Source organism: Poecilia mexicana, unplaced genomic scaffold, assembly GCF_051168715.1.
Source record: "Poecilia mexicana isolate PSO_F unplaced genomic scaffold, ASM5116871v1 scaffold_5, whole genome shotgun sequence".
In the NCBI taxonomy this organism is placed as follows: Eukaryota; Metazoa; Chordata; class Actinopteri; order Cyprinodontiformes; family Poeciliidae; genus Poecilia; species Poecilia mexicana.
In genome coordinates this window covers 17,913,317-17,933,597 of record NW_028263374.1, presented here as the reverse complement: position 1 = coordinate 17,933,597, position 20,281 = coordinate 17,913,317, and the positions used below count along the sequence as shown (strand labels likewise).

At 38.9% G+C, this 20,281-nt stretch overlaps 1 protein-coding gene across 1 annotated transcript; it reads right to left on the bottom strand.

Moving 5' to 3' along the window:
• Positions 1 to 1,296: 1,296 nt before the first annotated feature.
• Positions 1,297 to 15,244, bottom strand: LOC106916334 (macrophage-stimulating protein receptor-like). The gene is made up of 21 exons (XM_014984588.2): positions 15,080 to 15,244; positions 13,182 to 14,465; positions 10,142 to 10,318; positions 9,925 to 10,044; positions 9,675 to 9,845; positions 9,383 to 9,546; positions 8,871 to 9,000; positions 8,642 to 8,781; positions 8,384 to 8,563; positions 8,159 to 8,255; positions 7,818 to 8,048; positions 7,551 to 7,697; positions 7,297 to 7,459; positions 6,953 to 7,039; positions 5,624 to 5,833; positions 5,463 to 5,543; positions 3,870 to 4,051; positions 3,632 to 3,741; positions 3,150 to 3,315; positions 2,931 to 3,067; positions 1,297 to 2,487 (listed from the first exon to the last, which is right to left on the bottom strand). The coding sequence occupies exons 2-21, from the start codon at positions 14,379 to 14,381 to the stop codon at positions 2,256 to 2,258; spliced, it is 4,125 nt and encodes a 1,374-aa protein (XP_014840074.2). The 5' UTR covers positions 14,382 to 14,465; positions 15,080 to 15,244; the 3' UTR covers positions 1,297 to 2,255.
• Between the last annotated feature and the right edge of the window lie 5,037 nt (positions 15,245 to 20,281).

Below are 20,281 nucleotides of genomic sequence, written 5' to 3'. Positions count from 1 at the left end.
AGGACTGGGTGAAGAGCAGTGAATTGAGTTCATATTTTTCTGCACTCCTGCGGGCAATTTCACATTTACTGCTGCAACGTGAATCATCTGATGCAATGTTTACTTAATCAATGGTATTGTTTTATTTATAAGAATTATAGCTGGTTTGGTAATAAAACTGCAGCGCCGCATATCTGTTCACATAGCACATTTGTTGTGTTCCCTGCTTCAGTCTTAGAAGGACAAATCTGCATAAGTCCTGACGGGAAATAGCTATAGCCACAGTTACTTTGGCTCATCCATGGATCACACAACAGCTGCTGTATGATATTTCACAGATTTCAGCCCAACTCTACACCAAAACCAGGACAGTGTGAAAAAAGGTGCAAAATACTTGTGAAAAAATGTATATATACCTATATATATATATATATATATATATATATATATATATATATATATATATATATATATATATGTGTGTGTGTGTGTGTGTGTGTGTGTGTGTGTGTGTGTGTGTGTGTATGTGTGTGTGTGCAGCAACAAAATAATTTTTTGGGAGTATGGGGATGTCATATCGGAACTTAGTCTAGTTCTTCAGCACATAGTAATGATCGTTGCTCAACAATAAGTCTGGTTTGGCAACAAATTAATAAATGCTGAAGGCAATTATTAATAAAATTTCTAAGTTAAGTCGGGGCATCCCCTGATCATCAGAAAATTATTAGCCAAATAGTTTCAGTCTCAGTTATTGTTTAAACATATTTGCCTTTTAAGATTTATTCATTAAATGAACAATGGATGCATGAATAAACCCAGCTCTGGCATTTTCAAACAGACAGGAATTACACATACATGGAATAAGCACAAACAAATTCTCTCCAATTTATTAATAAAAACAATTCAACTGTCCAAGCAGGCTGTTTTTATTACAGCAGCATGTTCCAAACCTAAAAGCTAGTCATTGAAATGTTTTCCATAAAATATTCATAGAGGAAATTTTAAAAGCTGGATACAGAGATCAGTTGCAGGCAGGTACTTTTTGCTCTGGTTGGTTTGACACACTTCAGACCTCTGACAGTATGTGTGTTTTTCTCTCATCTACCTGGCAGAGAATAAAAGCTTTTTCTGCCTCAGGTTTCTGCCTTTGCAGTCAGGATTATTTTCACTTATAGCTTTGATGAACCAGTTATACGTTTGCTTTTTGCAGTGATTTTCCAAAGCAAGAAGAGAGTTTGAAACCATTTCATTTCTGTAAATTATTAGGCTATATTACCATATTTAGTAACTTTGAAGAAGAGTCATCAAAAAAAAAAATTGGCTGTCAAGTGTTTATTTAAAAAAAATCAGTGCAGTTTAGTAAAAAAAAAAAAAAACATAACAAAAAAAAAATACAATTGTACTGAACAAAAAACAGTCACATAAGATTACAAATAAGCCACTGTTGCTTGTAGAAATCATTTGTAGTCTATTGTCTTGAGAGAACCATATTGTGAAGTTATAAAAAAAATACAATAATCAATTTCATTTATATATATCTTGTTTTGCTAAAGATTGTGTCCAATCATTTTTAAATTCACAAATCAAATACTTAACAAAAAATGTGTCGCACTGCCTGTTTCAGGTTTCAGGTTCAGATAGACACAGTGCTGCTATTTGAGCAACAACTTTGATTGGAGGTGTTTTACCGCACTGCCAAAGCCTTGCTGCAGAACAGTTCTCTTTGCATGGAGGCCTCGGTTGCCCTCTAGTGAATAAATACAAGAATGAGATGAGATTCTGAAAAGCAAAGTAAGCTCTGCATGGTCCTGCAGGTTTATTGTAGTAGTTCTGCATATATGAATTAAATTCATGTTTTGAAGTCACGAAACATATTTCATGTATAATAATAATAATAATCCATGTATAATAAGAACAGTTGAAGTAAAAAAAACAAAAAAACAACAAAAAACAATACTGCTCACCTATGGGCATTAATCAGAGATCACTGAAAAACATTCCTCTGAGGTTAAAATACTTACATTCATTTCGTCTCATTTGTACCAGTGCTGCAAAAAATCTTTCCCCCATTCTGCTACATAGAAATGATGAGAAACTGCCTGAATTACTCATCATCTCCAGTAAGGACTTATTATTTCAAATATCAGTAGTGATTGGGTTTGAAAACCATCAACAACTTAGTAAAATAACTGCTTTCCGTATAAAGAACTCCTCACTGCAATCTGGAGTCTCTCTTCCTTTCAGGGGATTTCAGGCAGTCTTGCATCGCTGCAACCTTAACTGGCTGAGTGGTCGTCTGAGTCCAAGTCCGAGGCCTCGGCCTCATCTGCAGAACCACTTAGAGGCGGATACGGCCTTGGCTGGTCCAAGTTGATGTAAGTAACCTTCAGGTTGATGTAGTGTTCTCCTTCCAGACTGGACAGGATCTCGTCCACTTCTGCAACCAAGCTGTGGAAGCTGGGTCTGCACTCGGGTTCTGGGTCCCAGCATGCCAACATGATGGAGTAACTGTGGATGATTTAAGAATTTAAGAAAATGACTTCAAGAGAAGTTAAATCTGGAAAAAAGTTCAGAAACAGAGGTTGTCAAATTCTGAATGATAGCACCCACCTCCTACATCTAATTTGGGATTTTACGTGAAGCACACAGTAATAAATATTTGTGAAAATCGTAGCGGGGAAAAAAAAAAATCGGTCTCATTTGGTATGGGGCTTCATTTCAATCAGAGCTCCACTTCTTTTGGATATGTTGTTACCAGCTTTGCACAAACCAGAAACGTCAACTTTTTATTCTTAAAAAAAAATATCTCAGGCTCAGTCAGATTGGTTAAAGATTGCCTTTGAACAATAATGCTACAGATTCTCAATTGGATGAGCCCATTTATTCATACTGAGAATAAATTACACCTAGGTAATGAACACAAATACAAAGGGAGCCAGTGTGAAGCTTACAGAGGATCTGGGCAGTACTGTGGTTGTGGAAGTCTTCGTCCCTTCATCAAATAGTGCGTGATGTCATATGGGTCCACATCTGGGTATGGGCTGGCTCCTCTGGTTATCAGCTCCCACATTAAGATGCCGTACGACCACTGGCAACACACGCACACTTACTGAAGATGCAAATTCCCTATTGATTATCTCAAACTTTCTGAATATATCAGCCACACTCACCACATCTGACTTCGTTGTGAACTTCTGTGTCTGCAGGCTTTCGATTGCCATCCACTTCACTGGCAACTTTGCTCTTTTGTGATTCTGAATGCTGTAGTACTCCTTGTCGTACACGTCCCTCGCCATGCCAAAGTCGGCAACTTTTACTGTGAAGGTTTCATCCAGCCTTGAAGAGAGGAATCAGTGAGACAATCACCTCCCTCAGGAAAATATTTTTTTTTTTTGTGTAATTGGTGTTTTTAAGCAAGTTTACACATCCCTCAATCAACAGTTTCAAATACAATTTAGCAAAGTATATCTTAAATACATCTAAACACTACACTTATCAGGTTTTTTTTTAAAACATGCATTTTCTTTTCACTTCACTTTACTGTAAGTTGGTCAAAAGCACTGAATCCTGGTAAAATACATTAAGGTTTGCTGTAACTTGACACTGATGTTTCACAGGCCTGCAATATAAACAAGGTTTGTTTCACACTCACATGCAATTCCTTGCCGCCAGGTCTCTGTGAACAAATTTTTTTTGTGTCAAATACTCCATTCCCATGGCAACCTGAAGCCCGAATCCAATCAGATCCTTCACAGTGGGGTTCTGTGAAAGAAAAAAAAATCATTTGTAATCAAAGAAGCTAGTTTGGACAGCAGGTATATTATAAAAAAAAACAAAAAAACATCCACAATCAAGGTCACTGCGCCATACAGTGTCATCGGTAAACGCACCCTTTGCTCAGATCGGATGAAGTGACGCAAATCTCCATGTTTCATGTATGGAAGAACAACCAGAGGAAGTCCTTCCTTGGGCAGCATGATGCCCAGCAGAGACAGTATGTTGGGGTGGTGAAAGGCCTTCATGATGATGCCTTCTCTGAGGAACTGGTCCACCTCACCCAGATCTGTGATTCCTGTTATTATCAGATGCACTCTCATTAGCAAAGATCTATTTCAGCACAGACAAGTCTTTTTCACAAACACTGAAAATGTTCAGGGAAAAAAAGGCAAAGTAATTTGTTCTACATCGTGAAATCCAAACAGACTTCATTATGAAAACACATGTACCAATCCATCGTCAGCCAATTTCCTTAATTTTGGGAGATTGGTGATAAATACTTTGCATGTGAAGCCGATTTCATTTCCCCATTTTTGTCTATCTTGCCAAAGGTCTTAAAATTTCTCACCTCAACTATTTTGCTCTCACGTGAGACAGGTTTGACTAATAGACCAGTTAATCAGGTGCGTGTTTGCAGTTAATAATAGTTGGCAACTGTTACGGCCAGTGGGCTTTTCTGTGTTTATTTGGTTTTTTTGCAGTGGCTAATCAGACTGACTTCACCTGGAAGTGGGTGCTGCCCTGCTTGTCCTGTGCCACACCCTGAGGCCTACCGTGATTGGGTCATCAATTGCCGGTTCCACCAATCACTGTTGAGGCCTCCCTTTAAAAACCAAGGACATTCTGGGAGAAGGTGCAGGTGTTTCTTTGTTTGTACAGCTTGCCACTTTGTTGGTTGGCTGGCTGGCTGGCTGGCTGGCTGGCTGGCTGGCTGGCTGGCTGGCTGGCTGGCTGGCTGGCTGGCTGGCTGGCTGGCTGGCTGGCTGGCTGGCTGGTTGGTTGGTTGGTTGGTTGGTTGGCTGGCTGGCTGGCTGGCTGGCTGATGTAAACTAGCTTTGATAGCTCTGACAACCTTTGATAGCTTGTGTCACTCACTTTGTCCCTGTGGGGGATCTTTGAATCTCTGTTAGAGATTCGTAGTTTGTTTTGTGTACCCTGTTCTGAAAGTCTATTTTTGTTTAAGTTCTTTGATTTACAACTCTGATTGTTTTGTGGAATTTGTTTTATTTAGTACCTTTTTGTTGTAAGTCCCTACATTTTGATTATTGTTAAATTTTACATTTTATTTTTTTTTTGTAAAATCCAAACAATAAACCCTTAAATTGTTAAACCTTACCACCTAGGTTTCTTTAATGTTACTTCCCTTTCCCCTGGCCGAGCCGGGTCGTAACAGCAACAGTCACATTTCAGCGACATTACAGACAAAACAAATTGGTATCGGCCAAAAAAATCAGAATCGGCAGGTCAGTTTTTTTTAAAGATCGGTAATTGGTGATCAGCCATGGAACTGCAATCAGTGCACCCTACTACATGTTATCTACATTTGTTGTTAATATATAAAAGGTTCTACCTAGTATTTCATTTAGAGAGTGATGGTGCAATAATACTTTCATGCAACACCACAAGATAATCTCCAGAAGTTTTCAGAATGGTGCATAATGAAAACTCCAGTAATGTTAATTTCCTTTATAAACAAATGCACTTACTGTTTAATGACTTCACAGCGCAATGAATTTCTTGTTTACTGCTATCCAACAGGTATCCGTGATAAACGGTCCCAAAGTGACCTGTGTGAAAAGAAACAGTGGATGAAGGAAACTACAAAGTGAAATGGGTTAATGTTGTGTGAACTAGATAAGAGATTCACCTTTTCCAATAATTTGCCCCTCCTCGATTCTGAGCCTGTCAGCAGGAATCAGCACATCTTTAACTTCCTCAAGCAGCTCAAGATTTGAACTAACCACCGAGACGTTGTCCCTGGACATTAAAGGGATGGCCAGATGGTCATAGCTGGAGGCATACGTTAAACCCTGGAAGGCCATTCCTCCTGAGCCTGATGTCTGGCTCACTGGGTGACCTAATGCAAAAGGTAAAAAAGAAATAAGGAAAAAAGAAACATTTAAATGTACATTTTAGCAGTGAACATGTGCATGGGTGGATTTGTATTATTTAATTTGTTTAATAATTTATAGTGTAAATGGTGAAATATGCAGCTTTTGTAATTTTGCTTTTAGAAGCATTACATTAGTAGAATTGAACCTATCAGGCAATTAAGGACTATGGCACAACCAAACATGTATTATTAAATGTAATAAACAAGACAAGCATCAGTCAGCAGATCAGAGTTTGCAAATTTATGATTATCCATTGACTGACTCTGATCAGATAATCAAAAGGCCAAACGCTGAAATTTACTTTCTCTTTTCATGAAATGCATCAAAACTAAGAGCTTCCTCCATTTTGAATGTATAAATGCATTAACAACTACCATGTAATTTACTGTCTTTGAGTGTAATAAAAAAAAGGAAAAAGTGTGAGTGTACCACAGGTTAGACTCAATTATGGGCCAATTTCAAATATACTATTCACAACTTCTGTCATGAAGTGGTGAATTAGAGGTGGTGAGGATTAACGGCGAGACCCAGGTTATGGTGATGATGATGATGAAGATGATTTAGTAAAGAGGGCTCAAGCAGTCCAATACAGGCGGCACGGCAGAGAGTATAGCACACAGCTAATTACCGGTAGCAACTGATACACAGAACTGAAAACAAGAGCTAAGCAGACCAGGACTTCTCAGTTCAACTGGAGAGCCGACACACAACTGAGGTACAACGACAGTAGAGGAGGATCCGACAAGAGACAACGACAACAGGTGGAGTTAAATACACACGGGGTAATCAAGGGAACGAGACACACCTGGGAACAATCGAGGGCTGACAGGACAACACAGAGACTCACAAGGAACAGAAGCCAAAATAGACACAGTGAAAACCCAAATCCTCACAACTACTTATAATGAGATGTTTAGTCAAGTTCAGGTTTTAACTTTACACATGATTCTTGTGTTACTTTTGTAAAATCTGCTGTTGACATCAAGGAACAAAAAGCTCCCAAAAAAATCAAAAGAATTAGCAAATTCATATTATTTGTATCTGTACTTCATAAATCATGTCCAATGTGTATTATGTCTCACTATATCTGTAGTCAGATGTTGGAAACGGGTCAGTCTGGTTGTTCATCCGATTTCGGGGCACCATCGTCAAATTGCGGTCTATGATGGCTGAAATAAAACATTTGAAACAACATCAGTAAGTGAAAAGTGAAATTAAAAAATGAGAACTTGTTCAGACCACTACTACAGTGGGAAAGTATAATCATGTTTTGTTTCCAAACACACAAGAAATCATGGCGAGTTTTTTAACAGATTAGTCAATATTACTAGGATTACATTCAAAAGTTTTCAGTAGATTTTCACCATGTTCACTTATTGCATATTTTCAAACTGATTCATGAAGTTTTTTTTTCCTTTCTCCTCACCTCTGTCTTTCTTCCTCAGGTATCTCATCACAAACAATGCAAGGCCAGCACCTACAACGAGTGCTGTAATAATGCCCAGCACAATGCCTGCAATCACAGTGCTGTTGTTGGTTTTGTCATAGACGACTCTACCAACATAGAGGTCTTTCCCATTTACAGACACCTGCAGCGGCAAAGCAAAATGTTGTTTTGGTTTTACCTTTTACTTTGTGTTGAATTTGGTTTAAAGAAAAAATTGTCATTGGTTTTCTTACCTTAAGTGGTAATCCATTGCTGGGGAAATCCAGGCCATTAGGAATCCTGCAGGTTAACTCATTTAGCAAAACTATATGTTTGCAGGGCTCATTGCCAATGCTCATTATTATTTTCATGCATTTGTTCACTGATTGTAGTTTGTCGTGCTGTCAGGTAGGTAAAAATGATTAAATATTAAACATTTGTATTATTTGAAGCATCACAGTTGAGCAAAAAAAGCAGAAATGTTTTTTTTTTTTCCTGATAAGATGTTTAAATCTTCATACATGCAGCGAAACTTCATGTCCTCCTGGTTTCAGAAGGGAAACGTTGTCCTCTTTTTCCAGCGGGATGATATTGGCATCTGCGTGGTAGGTGAATGTTGTCTTATTAAAAATATTTTGTCCATCTATGAGAATTGAAATGGTTCCAACATTAAATTTATCCTCTGCCGTCTGTGCTGAAAAGGCCGGGGTCTGGCACTCCAAGTATGTGGCATTTCTTGAGCTGTTGCAGTCCTCGAGTAAAAGAAAAACAAAAAAACATGTAAATGTTTAAAATCAAATCCACAAGTACTGGTTTATTTTTCACATTTCGGTTTTCTTAACTGATCAAAGAGTTGACTTACTTGCTGAAGAGAAAACTGAGAATTGTCAGGTGTATACCGAACCACAACCTTGTGGCCTGAATCCAGATTCTGACCTCTTATAACCAGGTTGGAGCCGCTGCGTGGCAGGATAGGAGTTATTAACACAAATCAAATTGTGGTCATTTCAAACCACAGTTTTTATGATAAAGCTTGAGTTAAATTTAATACTGATACAGCAGTGAAGGTACTAAGTGAGAGCCCCACCTTCGAAAGCTGCAATGGGGATAGATGGAGGTGATGACAGGATTTTCCTTATAGAAAAACGTTTTAGCCGTCGTCACTTCAAGGTTGTCAATTATAACTTTCACCGGCACTTCCCCAATGCTTTCCGCAGGTGGTGTGTTGCAGATTATTGGAGACAAATCCCCTGTTTCCTTAGGATCACTAAAAGAACAAAAAAAAAAAGATTTGGTAAAACTGGAAATATGATTCCGATAAGATTTAGAAACCTATGTGGCTTACTTTGGAACCAATGTGCACTTTCTGTCTGCAAACAGAATGTGTCTTTGGTTCCCAGAGTAAAGATGTTTGCCTAGGACAGTAACTGTTGTTCCTCCAAACATGGGACCATGGCTAGGCTTGATGTCTGTTATGCTTGGCTCCTGATAGAGGTAGACAAACTTATTTTAATTTCAGTTACTTAGATGAATTAACTGGATATTTTAGAAACTTTCAAAAAAGCCATTCTTACCACAACAGAGAAGCCGGACATCTGGACTGTGCCTTCAATGGAGTAGTCACCCTCCACCTTTTCCTCGTGTATTTCCAGGGTGATATTCATGTTTTGGTGTGGTATTTTTTCATTAATTTGGCACACTAGCCTGTTTAATAAGCATGTATTCATATTTTAAAAGTAAAGTATTTCAATGAAGAGGAGATAGAAATATGCATGTCATGTAATCTCAGAGTTCCTCACACACACTTTCCAAGGTATGTTTCCATATATAAACATCAACATATAAACATCACACTCGTCATTCAATAATGAAAGGTGTGAAATGGGCTGTGTGCCTCTTCTTCAGGACTGAGTAAGATGGTCAAGTGTTTAATAGAACAGAATTTTGTATCTCGAAACAAAATTTCATTTCCAAATATTCTACTGAGTTAGAATATTTAAAAGTGGCAAACAGAGAGCAGTGGAAGCAAAACAAACACTGAAAAAACCTAATTCTACTGCCGGTGTTTTGTATCTGTGCTTCTCACACTGTAATGTTGCTTTTGTTGGGCAGGACAGCACACAAGGCTCCAGAGTCCACTCTGACGACATGTGTTCCCCCGCTGATGATGGCCGATTGCCGAGACAGAAACTCTGAGCCACACAGTGTCACCTCTGTCTCCCCTCCAGCAGGCGCCGTTTTAGGAAAAAACTACAAAATAAAAAGAGATAACATCTGTGCATTGGCGTAACAACAGCTGAAACAGCAACTTTCTAGTGGATTTTGTTTGAAAGCTGCACATCGCATCAGTTAATTAGTTACAGTTTGCAGCCTACTACCTGAGTTAAAATAGGTGCGCACAAGTCTTTGTTCCAGCCGGAGGTACACTCAGACTTCCTGGAGCACTTCCCAGAACACCAGCCGCAGTTCATGAAGCGCGGAGCCGTCAAACACACGGGGCATGTCAGAAAATGATCACACCCTGGTCCTGTAATGGGCACCTTGAACATCTTGTTTAGGGAGAGAAGAAGATACAGAATTAAAATGGAGAAACCCCTTCGGGATAATGTGTGCACATAGTAAATGTACCTTATTTCCTGCAGTAAAGATAAGTGAATCCTCTGAGTACACAGCTGCTGTCCTGGATATTGCGACCTCACCCAGGGAATAGTTGGCAAAAACTATTGGGTTGTGCAGCGTGAGAATCATCTACAACCAATTAAAAAGGAAAGGGCAGCATTTTACATATTGTTTTAATACATTGTTGAACATATTAAACAGAATTAGAACAACCACAGCCTGTTACCTGCAGAATCCTGCCGTCTGAGGTGCCAAAATGACCGATGGTATGGTTTTCTATGACGCTGACCAGAACAGACGTGAACAGGACGTCTCTCATCCTGCTGTTGAAGATATCCAGTCTGTAGTGTGGCTTCGAGACCAGTGTGGCTTGATGTTTGCATGTGTAGTTTCCTTCAGACTTCTGCAGAAGCAAAAGACCCACCGTCGCTCAAATTAATAATTCAAATACTTTTGAAATCAAAGCCAGCTTGGATTTGCTTCAATTAGAAATTAGCTGCCAGTAAATTAGAATGTGATTGACTGTGTGTGAAGAAATCCCAAGTTACTTAAATAGCAGCATACAGCTCATCTGCATTGTTGAGGCTGGTTTCCCTCATATTCCTTTTAAAAATACTTCATTGATTCTGTGAATTTAAGTAAGGAAAGTTTTCCTGACAGTAATTCCACGGTCAGAGAAGCAGGTATTGTTACTTCTGCTGCCAATTCCTGCAAATTGAAACGGGAATTTCTGTGAAGCACATTGCGCTTTAGAATGTCTGGGTAATCATCTGCGCGGACTTTGAACTTAATTACACAGGACCGAATCTAGTTTCAGACTCATTAAATCACCTGCGCATAGACATTTATCACTCAACTTCTAGCAAGTCGGATTCTGTGTCTCTCCACTCTTCCTCCATACTCTGGGACCTTGATTTCCAAATGAAATGCAAATTTTACCTCCAAAGGAAAACATGACTTTGGACACTAAAGCACAAGTTATTTCTTTTTCTCTTTGGCCCACGGTTAAAAGTAGCTTAACACAAGGAATGCGACTGTTTAATCCTATTTCCTGGACATATCTTGGCCCCTGAAACACCTCTGTAGCTTAGAAATCGCCTCCAAGTTTCTGAATGGGATTTACCTCACATTCTTCAATGTGCCTTGAGCTCCTTAACTTACACACGTTTTATTCCCCTAAGCTTTCCAAATATTCCTTGAAATACGGCACTATTTTTTGAGCAGCCAGGTTACATACCAACAACCTTTCGTGGCTTGCCCTTTGTGAGAGAGTGTCAATGTCAGTGCAGAGCAACATTTAAAATAGTCGTCTTCCAAGGGGTCAAAAAGTAACATTTCTATATTAATTCACACAAATTGAGACTAATAGACTAATTAAAATGAATTGAGACTAATAGAGAACAGAAAAACAACTTTGTTGAGGATGTTCTAATTCACTGACATCCGCCTATGTCTCCTGTAATTTCCCTCTAAGTTTAAGTCTTCTGGCTTTGGGGTCAGCTAATGGGAGGAGCCTCATAAAAATTGTAAAAAAAATCATGTTCCCAACTTTGTTGACTTAGTGACTGTTTCTAAGTGTAGTTTGTTAGGAAGTGAAACTACTCTCTGTGCCTCCAAGGGTACTTAAATGAGTGCGTCAGAAGTTTTCGCAGGCTGCCAGAAAGTTAGGTCATGGTGGTTAAAACAAGTTCCTTGTTCAAAAAAATGCAGGATCTGTTAAACTAATAGTAAGCATTCCACTACCAGGCAGATGGCTGACCTGTCCCGTCATGCTGTAGCTTGCTTATTTCACAGAGTAACTTGTTTGCAGTTTTTCAAACTGATGGTTGTTTGGCATTGCTTGTATTTTTTTCCTTTGTTGATCCTCCACCTAGCACAGGATGGTGTTAATCTCACAGCTCAATATTTATTTGCCAAATTCAACATCTAATACATACGCTGATTGATTGGTTAAACAAAAAACATTAGCATTTTATTCCTGCTTCACAGATGAGTTGTATGTGTTTTGAACTTGCTATTCTGAGGATGAATGTTGACTCTGATTACGATCCTGAGAATCTGAGAGACTTACTGCTATAAAATCCTTACATGCTCCAACCTAAATCCTATTTCATATTACTCAACTGAGATGATAACTCTGACCACGCTCTTGAAATTCCAGCTTTTATCAGAAGGATTAATAACTTGCGCTTGTTGACACTGATTCCCGTGGGTGTTTCACACAGCTGAAAAAGCTCAAAGGGCACATATTGGAAGTTCATAAAAAGGAGAAGCCACTCCTTTTGTTGTCACAACCTGTAACTCAATTACTGGAGCCTGTGCCACACAGGGCAAAACTAGACTGATAGGACGTGTTTGAATTTGGCAATTTCCTTTTTTCCTAATGTGCTTGAAAATAAGAACAGAGAAGTTGGAAGAAGATAAGATGTAACACACTGACTTGTGTATCAGTGTTGTTCTAAAGTTGATTTTTCATTAATGTGAAAAACTTGGATCACCTCTGGTGTAATTTAAATTAGGATGTATTATTCCTTTCCAGAAATGACAAACAAATTGGAAATACTAAACTAACCATTTCATCTGATAGATTTTTTTATGCTCTCGCCTGAGGCAGAGTCAAACTTGCAGTGGAGCCATATCAGAGCAATGATGTGTCAATGTGTAGGTTAGGATACTGACTCAACTACCACTCCCTGTTCTCTCACTGGTGTCTGCTCTTCCTCACTTTTCTCACATAAGCTAACAGACAGATAAGCAGTGCCTTTCAAAATTTTTCACACATACATTCTTTTCGCATTTCATCAATGCCACACGTCATCCTAAAGACATTCTTACCCACAGAGAAATATCATGCTGTGATTTTGTTTTTTTCATTCATAACAAGGTAGCAGATGAATGAAACAAAACGCAGGACAGCCTGGAAGAAAACCCGTTAGATGTTACAAAAAAGTTGAGTTTGGAGCAGAATCTCAACTTCCAACAGGAAAACAGCCCTAAATAAAAAAGTACGGTGGGAGCTATGCTGGAATCCGTATCCCAGAGGTTTGCAACCTGCAATTTTGGCGCCCCAGAAGAGTATTTATTATTCCTGATGTTTGGATTTCTTTCATCAAGTTCCTGTGGCACAGAACTGGAAGCCTCACTGCTGTGTTTACAGGTGGCTTCTATTGCGTAATGTTTATCTGAACATATCACTTCCTGTCTATGCACAGAGCAACCTCCTGTACATCACTTTGTTGACACTGAGACATAAAAAAGTTACTCACTTCATGCAGGCAGCTCTCACATGGCTGGAAGTGGCAAAGGCCTCTGGACAGTTGCTCCGGTCCTGAGGTACAACATGCCTCCACACCCATATCGATTGCATCGTTGATTTTTTTCAAAGGAAAGGCGCACAGGGCCGAGGTTGCCTGACGTTCCCCTTGCACTTTGACCTCTGTGAACACTCCGTACAAGATGTTATCATTTTTGTCAACCCTCAGCTCTTCGGCAAAGTCCTTCCCTGCATGCCCAAAATGGGCAGCCTGCAGCCCGTTATACACAATGTCTTTGTAGTCACTTCTTTTCCTGCGCTTCGGTTCATACCGGCACTCCAGCACCACCTCTCTGTACATCCATACCTCTGGAGTTGAAATAGGCAACCGTCCCAAATGGGTCTGAAAGGCCGAGTTGTTCCTGAAGGGATCTTCCCTCTGCAGGGACAGAAAGTAGACAAACTCCTCGGTGGAAAAACTGTAAATATAGTCAATCTTGTAAGAGTTACGTAAAGTGGGCAGCACTGTCAGCCCATCCATGATTTTAAGGAACCCATCTTCAGTTGAAAGTGGCCTTAGCACTGAAATCGACCTCCGAGGATATTTCTCCACCACTTTGTCATTGACGGAAGCTGCTACAAATAATAAAGCAGCGTCGCTGTCCTCGACGACGGTGACTTTAGTGCCAAGAGGACTGCCTATACAGTCAGGACAGTCCGTAACAGAGTTCTGCTTTCTTCTGTAAAAACAGGTAGGTCTAAGTTTTGGTTGACTAAAATCGATGCGGTAACAGATACCATACTGCGTGCTTCCACAAATGTATAAGTATGGATACAAATATGCAGCAGGATCCAAAACAAGAACCGTGTTGTCTGTGTCCACTGGGTCCTCCGGATCAGTTTCTATGTCACACACTGGACAGGTTTCACAGTCAGGGCTGCCTATGGGTCCCGTCTTCAGCTCCCATTTTTCTCCCATGGAATCGTTTACTGCAACTATAGCATTCTGGCATCCAAGATACACTTCTGTTTCTTCTAATTCCTTGTTTACCACAATGTTCTGTATGACAGTGTTTGTTTGGAAGGTGGGCAGGGAGTACTCTACGCTGAAATTCACCAGCCCACGGTGAAGAGGAGGACAGGTTTCCTGTCCTGAAGCAATTTGTGCTTGTATCCATATGCAGATTGCCAGCAAGGCAGTCGCAGTGACCATCTCCACGTCACAGTCCACTTTGACTGAGCACTACCTGCAAGATACTTTCCAAAAAGAGAACATTCTGGAGAGGCAGCGGAGGCGCTGTGGGAGAAAACACAGCAGGAATGTTGAGATTTAACAGACAAGAGTGCCATAACATTTTATTTCAACATTCAACAAAGATACACAAACTCAAACGGGGGTGGACTGAGTAAACCTTCGTCACTTCAACTAAAAGAGGGAGAATTGTCAGGCCAAATATAAGCAAATATTTAATTATTAAGAGAGGCACTGAAACTAATAGTGCTATGAAGGGTGGGTTGAGACAGTGGCAAACAAAAAAAAAAAAAAGCGGACTTGGGAAAAGATTAAATCAAAAGTGGAAGGGTACTTGTTACAACATGTAGAACGGCGATGGAAACTTTCAGGCCTGCTTAGTTACATAAAAAATACTGGCTAATAACAACTCGACAGTACGTCCTCTACTAGCTGCGGATTGTATTTTTCAACAGCTTTTTTTTTCTTTACATGATAATCATATTGAAATTACACAGTCTATTGATATAACTTTGATCATAAGACATTTTCAAATGTGAACTTTTGTTTTGATTATGATACATTAACAATCTCAACCAAAAAGACCAGGGACTGATTTAACCAGAAGTTAACAGTTTATTCAAATCTCCTTCAGAAAAGAAAGAAAAGAACAATCTTACCTGAGTCGGAAAGTAAAGAAGCAGCGTTGAAACGTGTCCTACTGGCTCTAAAATGTATTCCTGTCGGGCTGAGAGAAATATTCAATACGACCGAAGCTCAAATCTGGGACTGTATTCACCTGCCGGTCACAGAATCACTCACAGAGAGTTCAGATTGTCTGGGAGTGAACTGCTTGTTGAAACTCAACAAGCAGCGGCATGACAACTCATACAGGACCTCAGCCTTCAAAATAAAAGCGCTCATATGCTCCTTACTGATGACAAGCTGTATTGGAGTTTAGGGGTAATTTGTTGTTGTTTTTTATATATATATATAAAAAAACAGCTCCAGGGACAACACGAGTGTTTACAATATGCTACAACATGGGAATCCACAATAAAAGCCTCCATCCGTTCATCCATCCACGGTCTACAATTTGCGGGCGGCTATTCAGCGTCAGTGGGGTTCAACCTGGCCTGGTTGTTGGAATATCGCAACACACCGGAAAAATAAACACGCAAGCGCACACAAATGTTCCAAATTAATATTTAGAGATAACATTGAGAACTGGGGTTTAGTATGAGATAGTCGTGGTTTATTTTGTTAGGATTGCAGACAGGAAACTCATTCTCTACCCCGGCTGACTTGAATTTATATTGCACATCTGGGTGCTGTCCTGTCAAGCCGCACCCGCAATAAGGAAGTATAAGACTCTTGCGAAATGTGCCCACCTTTAGAGGAAAGTATCCTTATGCTTCACCAAATTATTCTCAGTAACGTTTTGCCATACCGGCATGCAGACGTGGGGGGAAAAAGTTCCTGAGCAAAAAAACAAAAACAAAAGGGGGTTCTGCCAAAAATGGATTTCTCTCTCATGAGGGATGGAATTTTATAGGCAACTCCAGCCAGGAAGTTATGGGAGGAATGTTTACTCTCCCCAAGCAGACCCCCTTTTATTTAATATAGACTCCAAAAAAAAAAAAAAAGGAAAAAGAGGAGCTAAATGTCAGTGTTGGGTCAGCTGGAAAAGTTGAGTGTGTACCTCAGTTATCTTGTTTGTGTAAAGCAGGCATGAAATAAGCTTTACATTCATTGTTTTTTTTTATTGTTCCCTAACACTTTAAGTTTCTCTATGAGATGTCATTCATCATAAATTACCAATTGCAAGTGCTATTGATAACATCATGTCTAATTTGACATCTAAACGTTAATCATCAACCTCTGAATCCAAAGTTCAGTAAGCCGTATCCCCTCTCGGAAAATACACTCTAGTGTAATTTTTTTTCAAACCACAACATTCCTGGGCTGATTTTAAAAGAGAAAACATTTGATAAATACTATGAGATTACTGGAACAAAAAGAGACATAACACCCAAAACTATGCTTCTATTCAAGGGCAAGCACCATGCAAGGCACAAATTGTAATGCAACAATCCCTTAGATAAATATGTCATGTGCTGAATCAAGCAGAAATATATACGAAACGTTGCACCACAGAACCTAAAACTGTACGCAATATTTTGTGGGAAGACAATTTGTCTCCAGACAGAGATTCGCAAAGAAAAAAAAAATACCCTGCCCCTGACCTCTACCCCCACAGGAGCTTTAACCTTTTTTTTTTTTTTTCTTTTTTTTAAAATAACAAAATTGCTTGTCTGTCTGGAAATGTAGTGGAGCTCTATCATAGGTCTGGGAATATTTAATGTTTAGTAAACGTCTTGGACAAACTTTTATTCTTCTCCATAAATTTATTTGGACAAAAACGTTCAACTTCTATTTTGTGGGAAAGTACCAATTAGCACTATTAGAGTAACACTATTAGAATAAAACATTTAGCTGTAATAAATATCGCTGAATAAATAGATGATGCAAACTCTTTAAAAGTGACGTAATATTGCCATAACAATAATAATAATAATAATCTTTATCTTAAATTGTACAATGCAGAGCCTTATTATGACTCACTGCAGCTTTTCTGCCATTGTTGAATGCAAAGCACCGATTGTGTCTGTTCCTCATTTCATCCCACATTTGGTCTGCCAGTTTCCTTCCATCTGTCTCAGGAGGACTTCGTCAGCTGAGGCACTCAAATGTCAGCAAAATGTAAAAACCCATAAAAAACACATTGTGACAGAGTTCTATGGGAAATTGTGTTGGCAAGAATTGTGACAACTCATCATGACTTAAACATATGGCTTAATGTTTGTTTTCTACAGAGATTCAGATCATAATTTAAAGAGGGTTTTTTTTTCTGTCCTAATTAAAAAAACAGTCTTTTGCAAATATTTATCCAATTTCTATGCAAAGAAAAGTATTTTGATTTTTTTAGCAGTTTGTTAATTTAATATCATGTTTTGTGATATTAATGACTCTCTCCTTCTCTTTCAGGTCACCTTGTTGTCATGTGTTGCCATGGAAGTGCACCAATGAGTGGTGCTGACAAGGTATCAACCTCACCGGGGAAAAAAATAACATTGACAGGAGAGTGGGGACTGGCGTGTGTTAATATGTAAATATTTGTTTTCTAGAGATTTAATTTAGCCAAGCGTGTGTGTGTGTGTGTGTGTGTGTGTGTGTGTGTGTGTGTGTGTGTGTGTGTGTGTGTGTGTGTGTGTGTGTGTGGATACAGAATGTATGAATTTTGTCTTCACCACTTTTAATAAGCAGTAGGCTATGCTGCTTTAAAAACTGGGTGGACTGAAACAGGGTGTTCATCTTTTTTTATTAGTGGTTGAGGAAGGTGGAACTCACATCATTTGGTTGTCAAAATGTAAGAAAAATCTTTTTTTGTTGTTGTTTTAATAAATATAAACAAAAGTTCAGAGCACCTCAGCTTTGGATCCTTTCTGATTTGTATTTTTTGGGGGGGGTGTTTTTATGCTGCTCTGGCCATTTTTCAGCATGAAAGGTTTTGACTTTGCCTTCACACCTTATATTTGCTATGTCAAAAAATAAATAAAAACACAATTTTGCAATTGCTTTTTTTTCATTAAATTAAAATAAAATCACAGATGATTAAACATATGATGAGTCATTAAAATCATGGTAGCAACGGATGTAAACTAACACTTTTTATCTATCAGCCAGCTACTGAGCCTATTTGGTTATTTGTTTGTTTCTACAGTGTACATAAATATCTGACTTTGCTGGCTACGGATTACATGAATTAATCTTAACACCATCATTCTCAGATATAAAAGGTTGACCCTCCCATCAACCCCCTAAAATACAGAGTTGCTGTGGAGGGCCTCATTTTGGGGAACAACTTTACACATAAGACAAACTACTTTTGAAATTTGATTATTTCTGTTTTAATCATTTTAAATGTATTTGTTTTGTTTGATTTATTTTACTGTTGTGCAACTTGTAAGTCTTAGATGTTTATAAATAAAATAGCTTTGACATTGACTTTGGTTATCATTTCTGCAGTGTTCTAGTCTGGTCCACAAACAAAAACATGTAAAAAAAAAAAAAAAAAGCACAGGGTCATCTTGCTGACCATGTCGAGGAGTTTGAATATTTGAAGGGCATGAAACATTTTTAACACAGTGGGAGTGGGAGAGCTGCTGAGGTGGTGCATACGCAGGACAGTAAAAGAATAAATAAATAAAAACGCAGAGGGCTTGTCGAGAAGGCCAGTTCTTTCCTCTAGGCTATAATGGGTGAAGGATGGTGGCCGGGATCGTGTCAATCAAAAACCTCCTGGGTGAAACTGGTGATACTTAGAGGAGATCCTCCTGTCACAGACTCATTCGCACACGGTGAGGGAAGCAGTACTGGCAGACGTGATACATACAGGAAAGAGTCTTATTCTGCGACGACGTTCTGTAAAAACATGTCACTTATTTATTTATTTATTTTTTTGTTGTTTGTCTCATTTTCTCTCCTTCTAATTTTACAGACTTACAGAGGTGTGGCATGTCTTCTCATTTTGCAACTCTTGGAGACTCATAGGGCAAGTTTTCTTTTGTACATTTGGTTCTGTCAAAGGGATCAAATTAGCAACCACTTAAGTAATAATGTTGTAATACTGTTATTTCCATCTAAGAAATACTAAATATCCCCTCCAGGTCTACTAATACTTGCTGAGTATTCTCTGTAGTTTTTTGCCTTAAGGCGCACATCATGCTGATATATGAACGGGAATAGCGAGGCAGACTTTCTGAAATTTTGATAAAATGGTTCAAATCGTACTTGAAAGACCAACGCTACTTTTTGTCCTTTTTGTGAGACTCTTTGGCCCTCTGAGGTCAAAAGGCAATCTCCCTCTTGAGGATCTGAAGAGTGATCCATGCGTCTTCCCAGATGAATTTACATTTTTCTCTCTGTATTTTTTTTTTTTTTTTAAATAAATACACACAATAAATGTTGTGTGTATTTATTAACCACTGTTGACTTGTTTCACACTTTGGTCAGCTTGGTCAGTGCTCTAGAAATAAACTTTGACTTGACTTTTGACTTTGTGTCACCAAAAGCATAGCCTCAGTCACTTAGTAAGTTTGATTTGGTCTCTAAACATTAACAAGTTTAGAGACCAGAATTTTCTCCAACTTAACTGATCTCTCACTATTCACACCAAGAAGCAGCAAAACTTCCCCCCAAAAAATACAATGTGTCACTCTACACTTACTTAAAGTCCCAACAAAAACATGGTTCAAGTTACATCAGCAGTGCTACAGCTGAGCTATTGTTGTCTTGTTTGTTGCTCAGGTGACAGTCGTCTCTGCTCCTTTGATGCTTATGCTTGTCTTCCCTCTTTGCTCTCTATCAACGTTCTCTCTCTTTAGCTGCCAACATATGGCTGGGCAAATCCCTCTGCTTTAGAAAATAACTTAAAACCTGTGAGACAACTCTACTGACAGGCTATGTCAAAAATCTTTGGGTGTGCTGTGCTTCTTTTGGTCTTGAAAACTCAGATTTGAAGGCTGTTTGAATCACCCTTATTACGTAGAGTTATTTTAACTTCATGAATGAAAACAGGCAGCTCTGTTTCCCTGGAGTACACGGCTGCCGTGTGTCGTCTGTTCGATGTGTCAAGGCCTGACTTTCTGCTGAAAGCGTGATATACTTAAAAAAAAAAAAATGTTAAGAATACATGAATGATGTTTGCAGTGGGATGCATGCGCTACATAAAAAGGAAATGTCAGAATGCAAGATTTAAGAGAAATACTTAAGAACATACAGGGATAAATAGGGTTAGAGGTTGAACACACAGTGCTTTA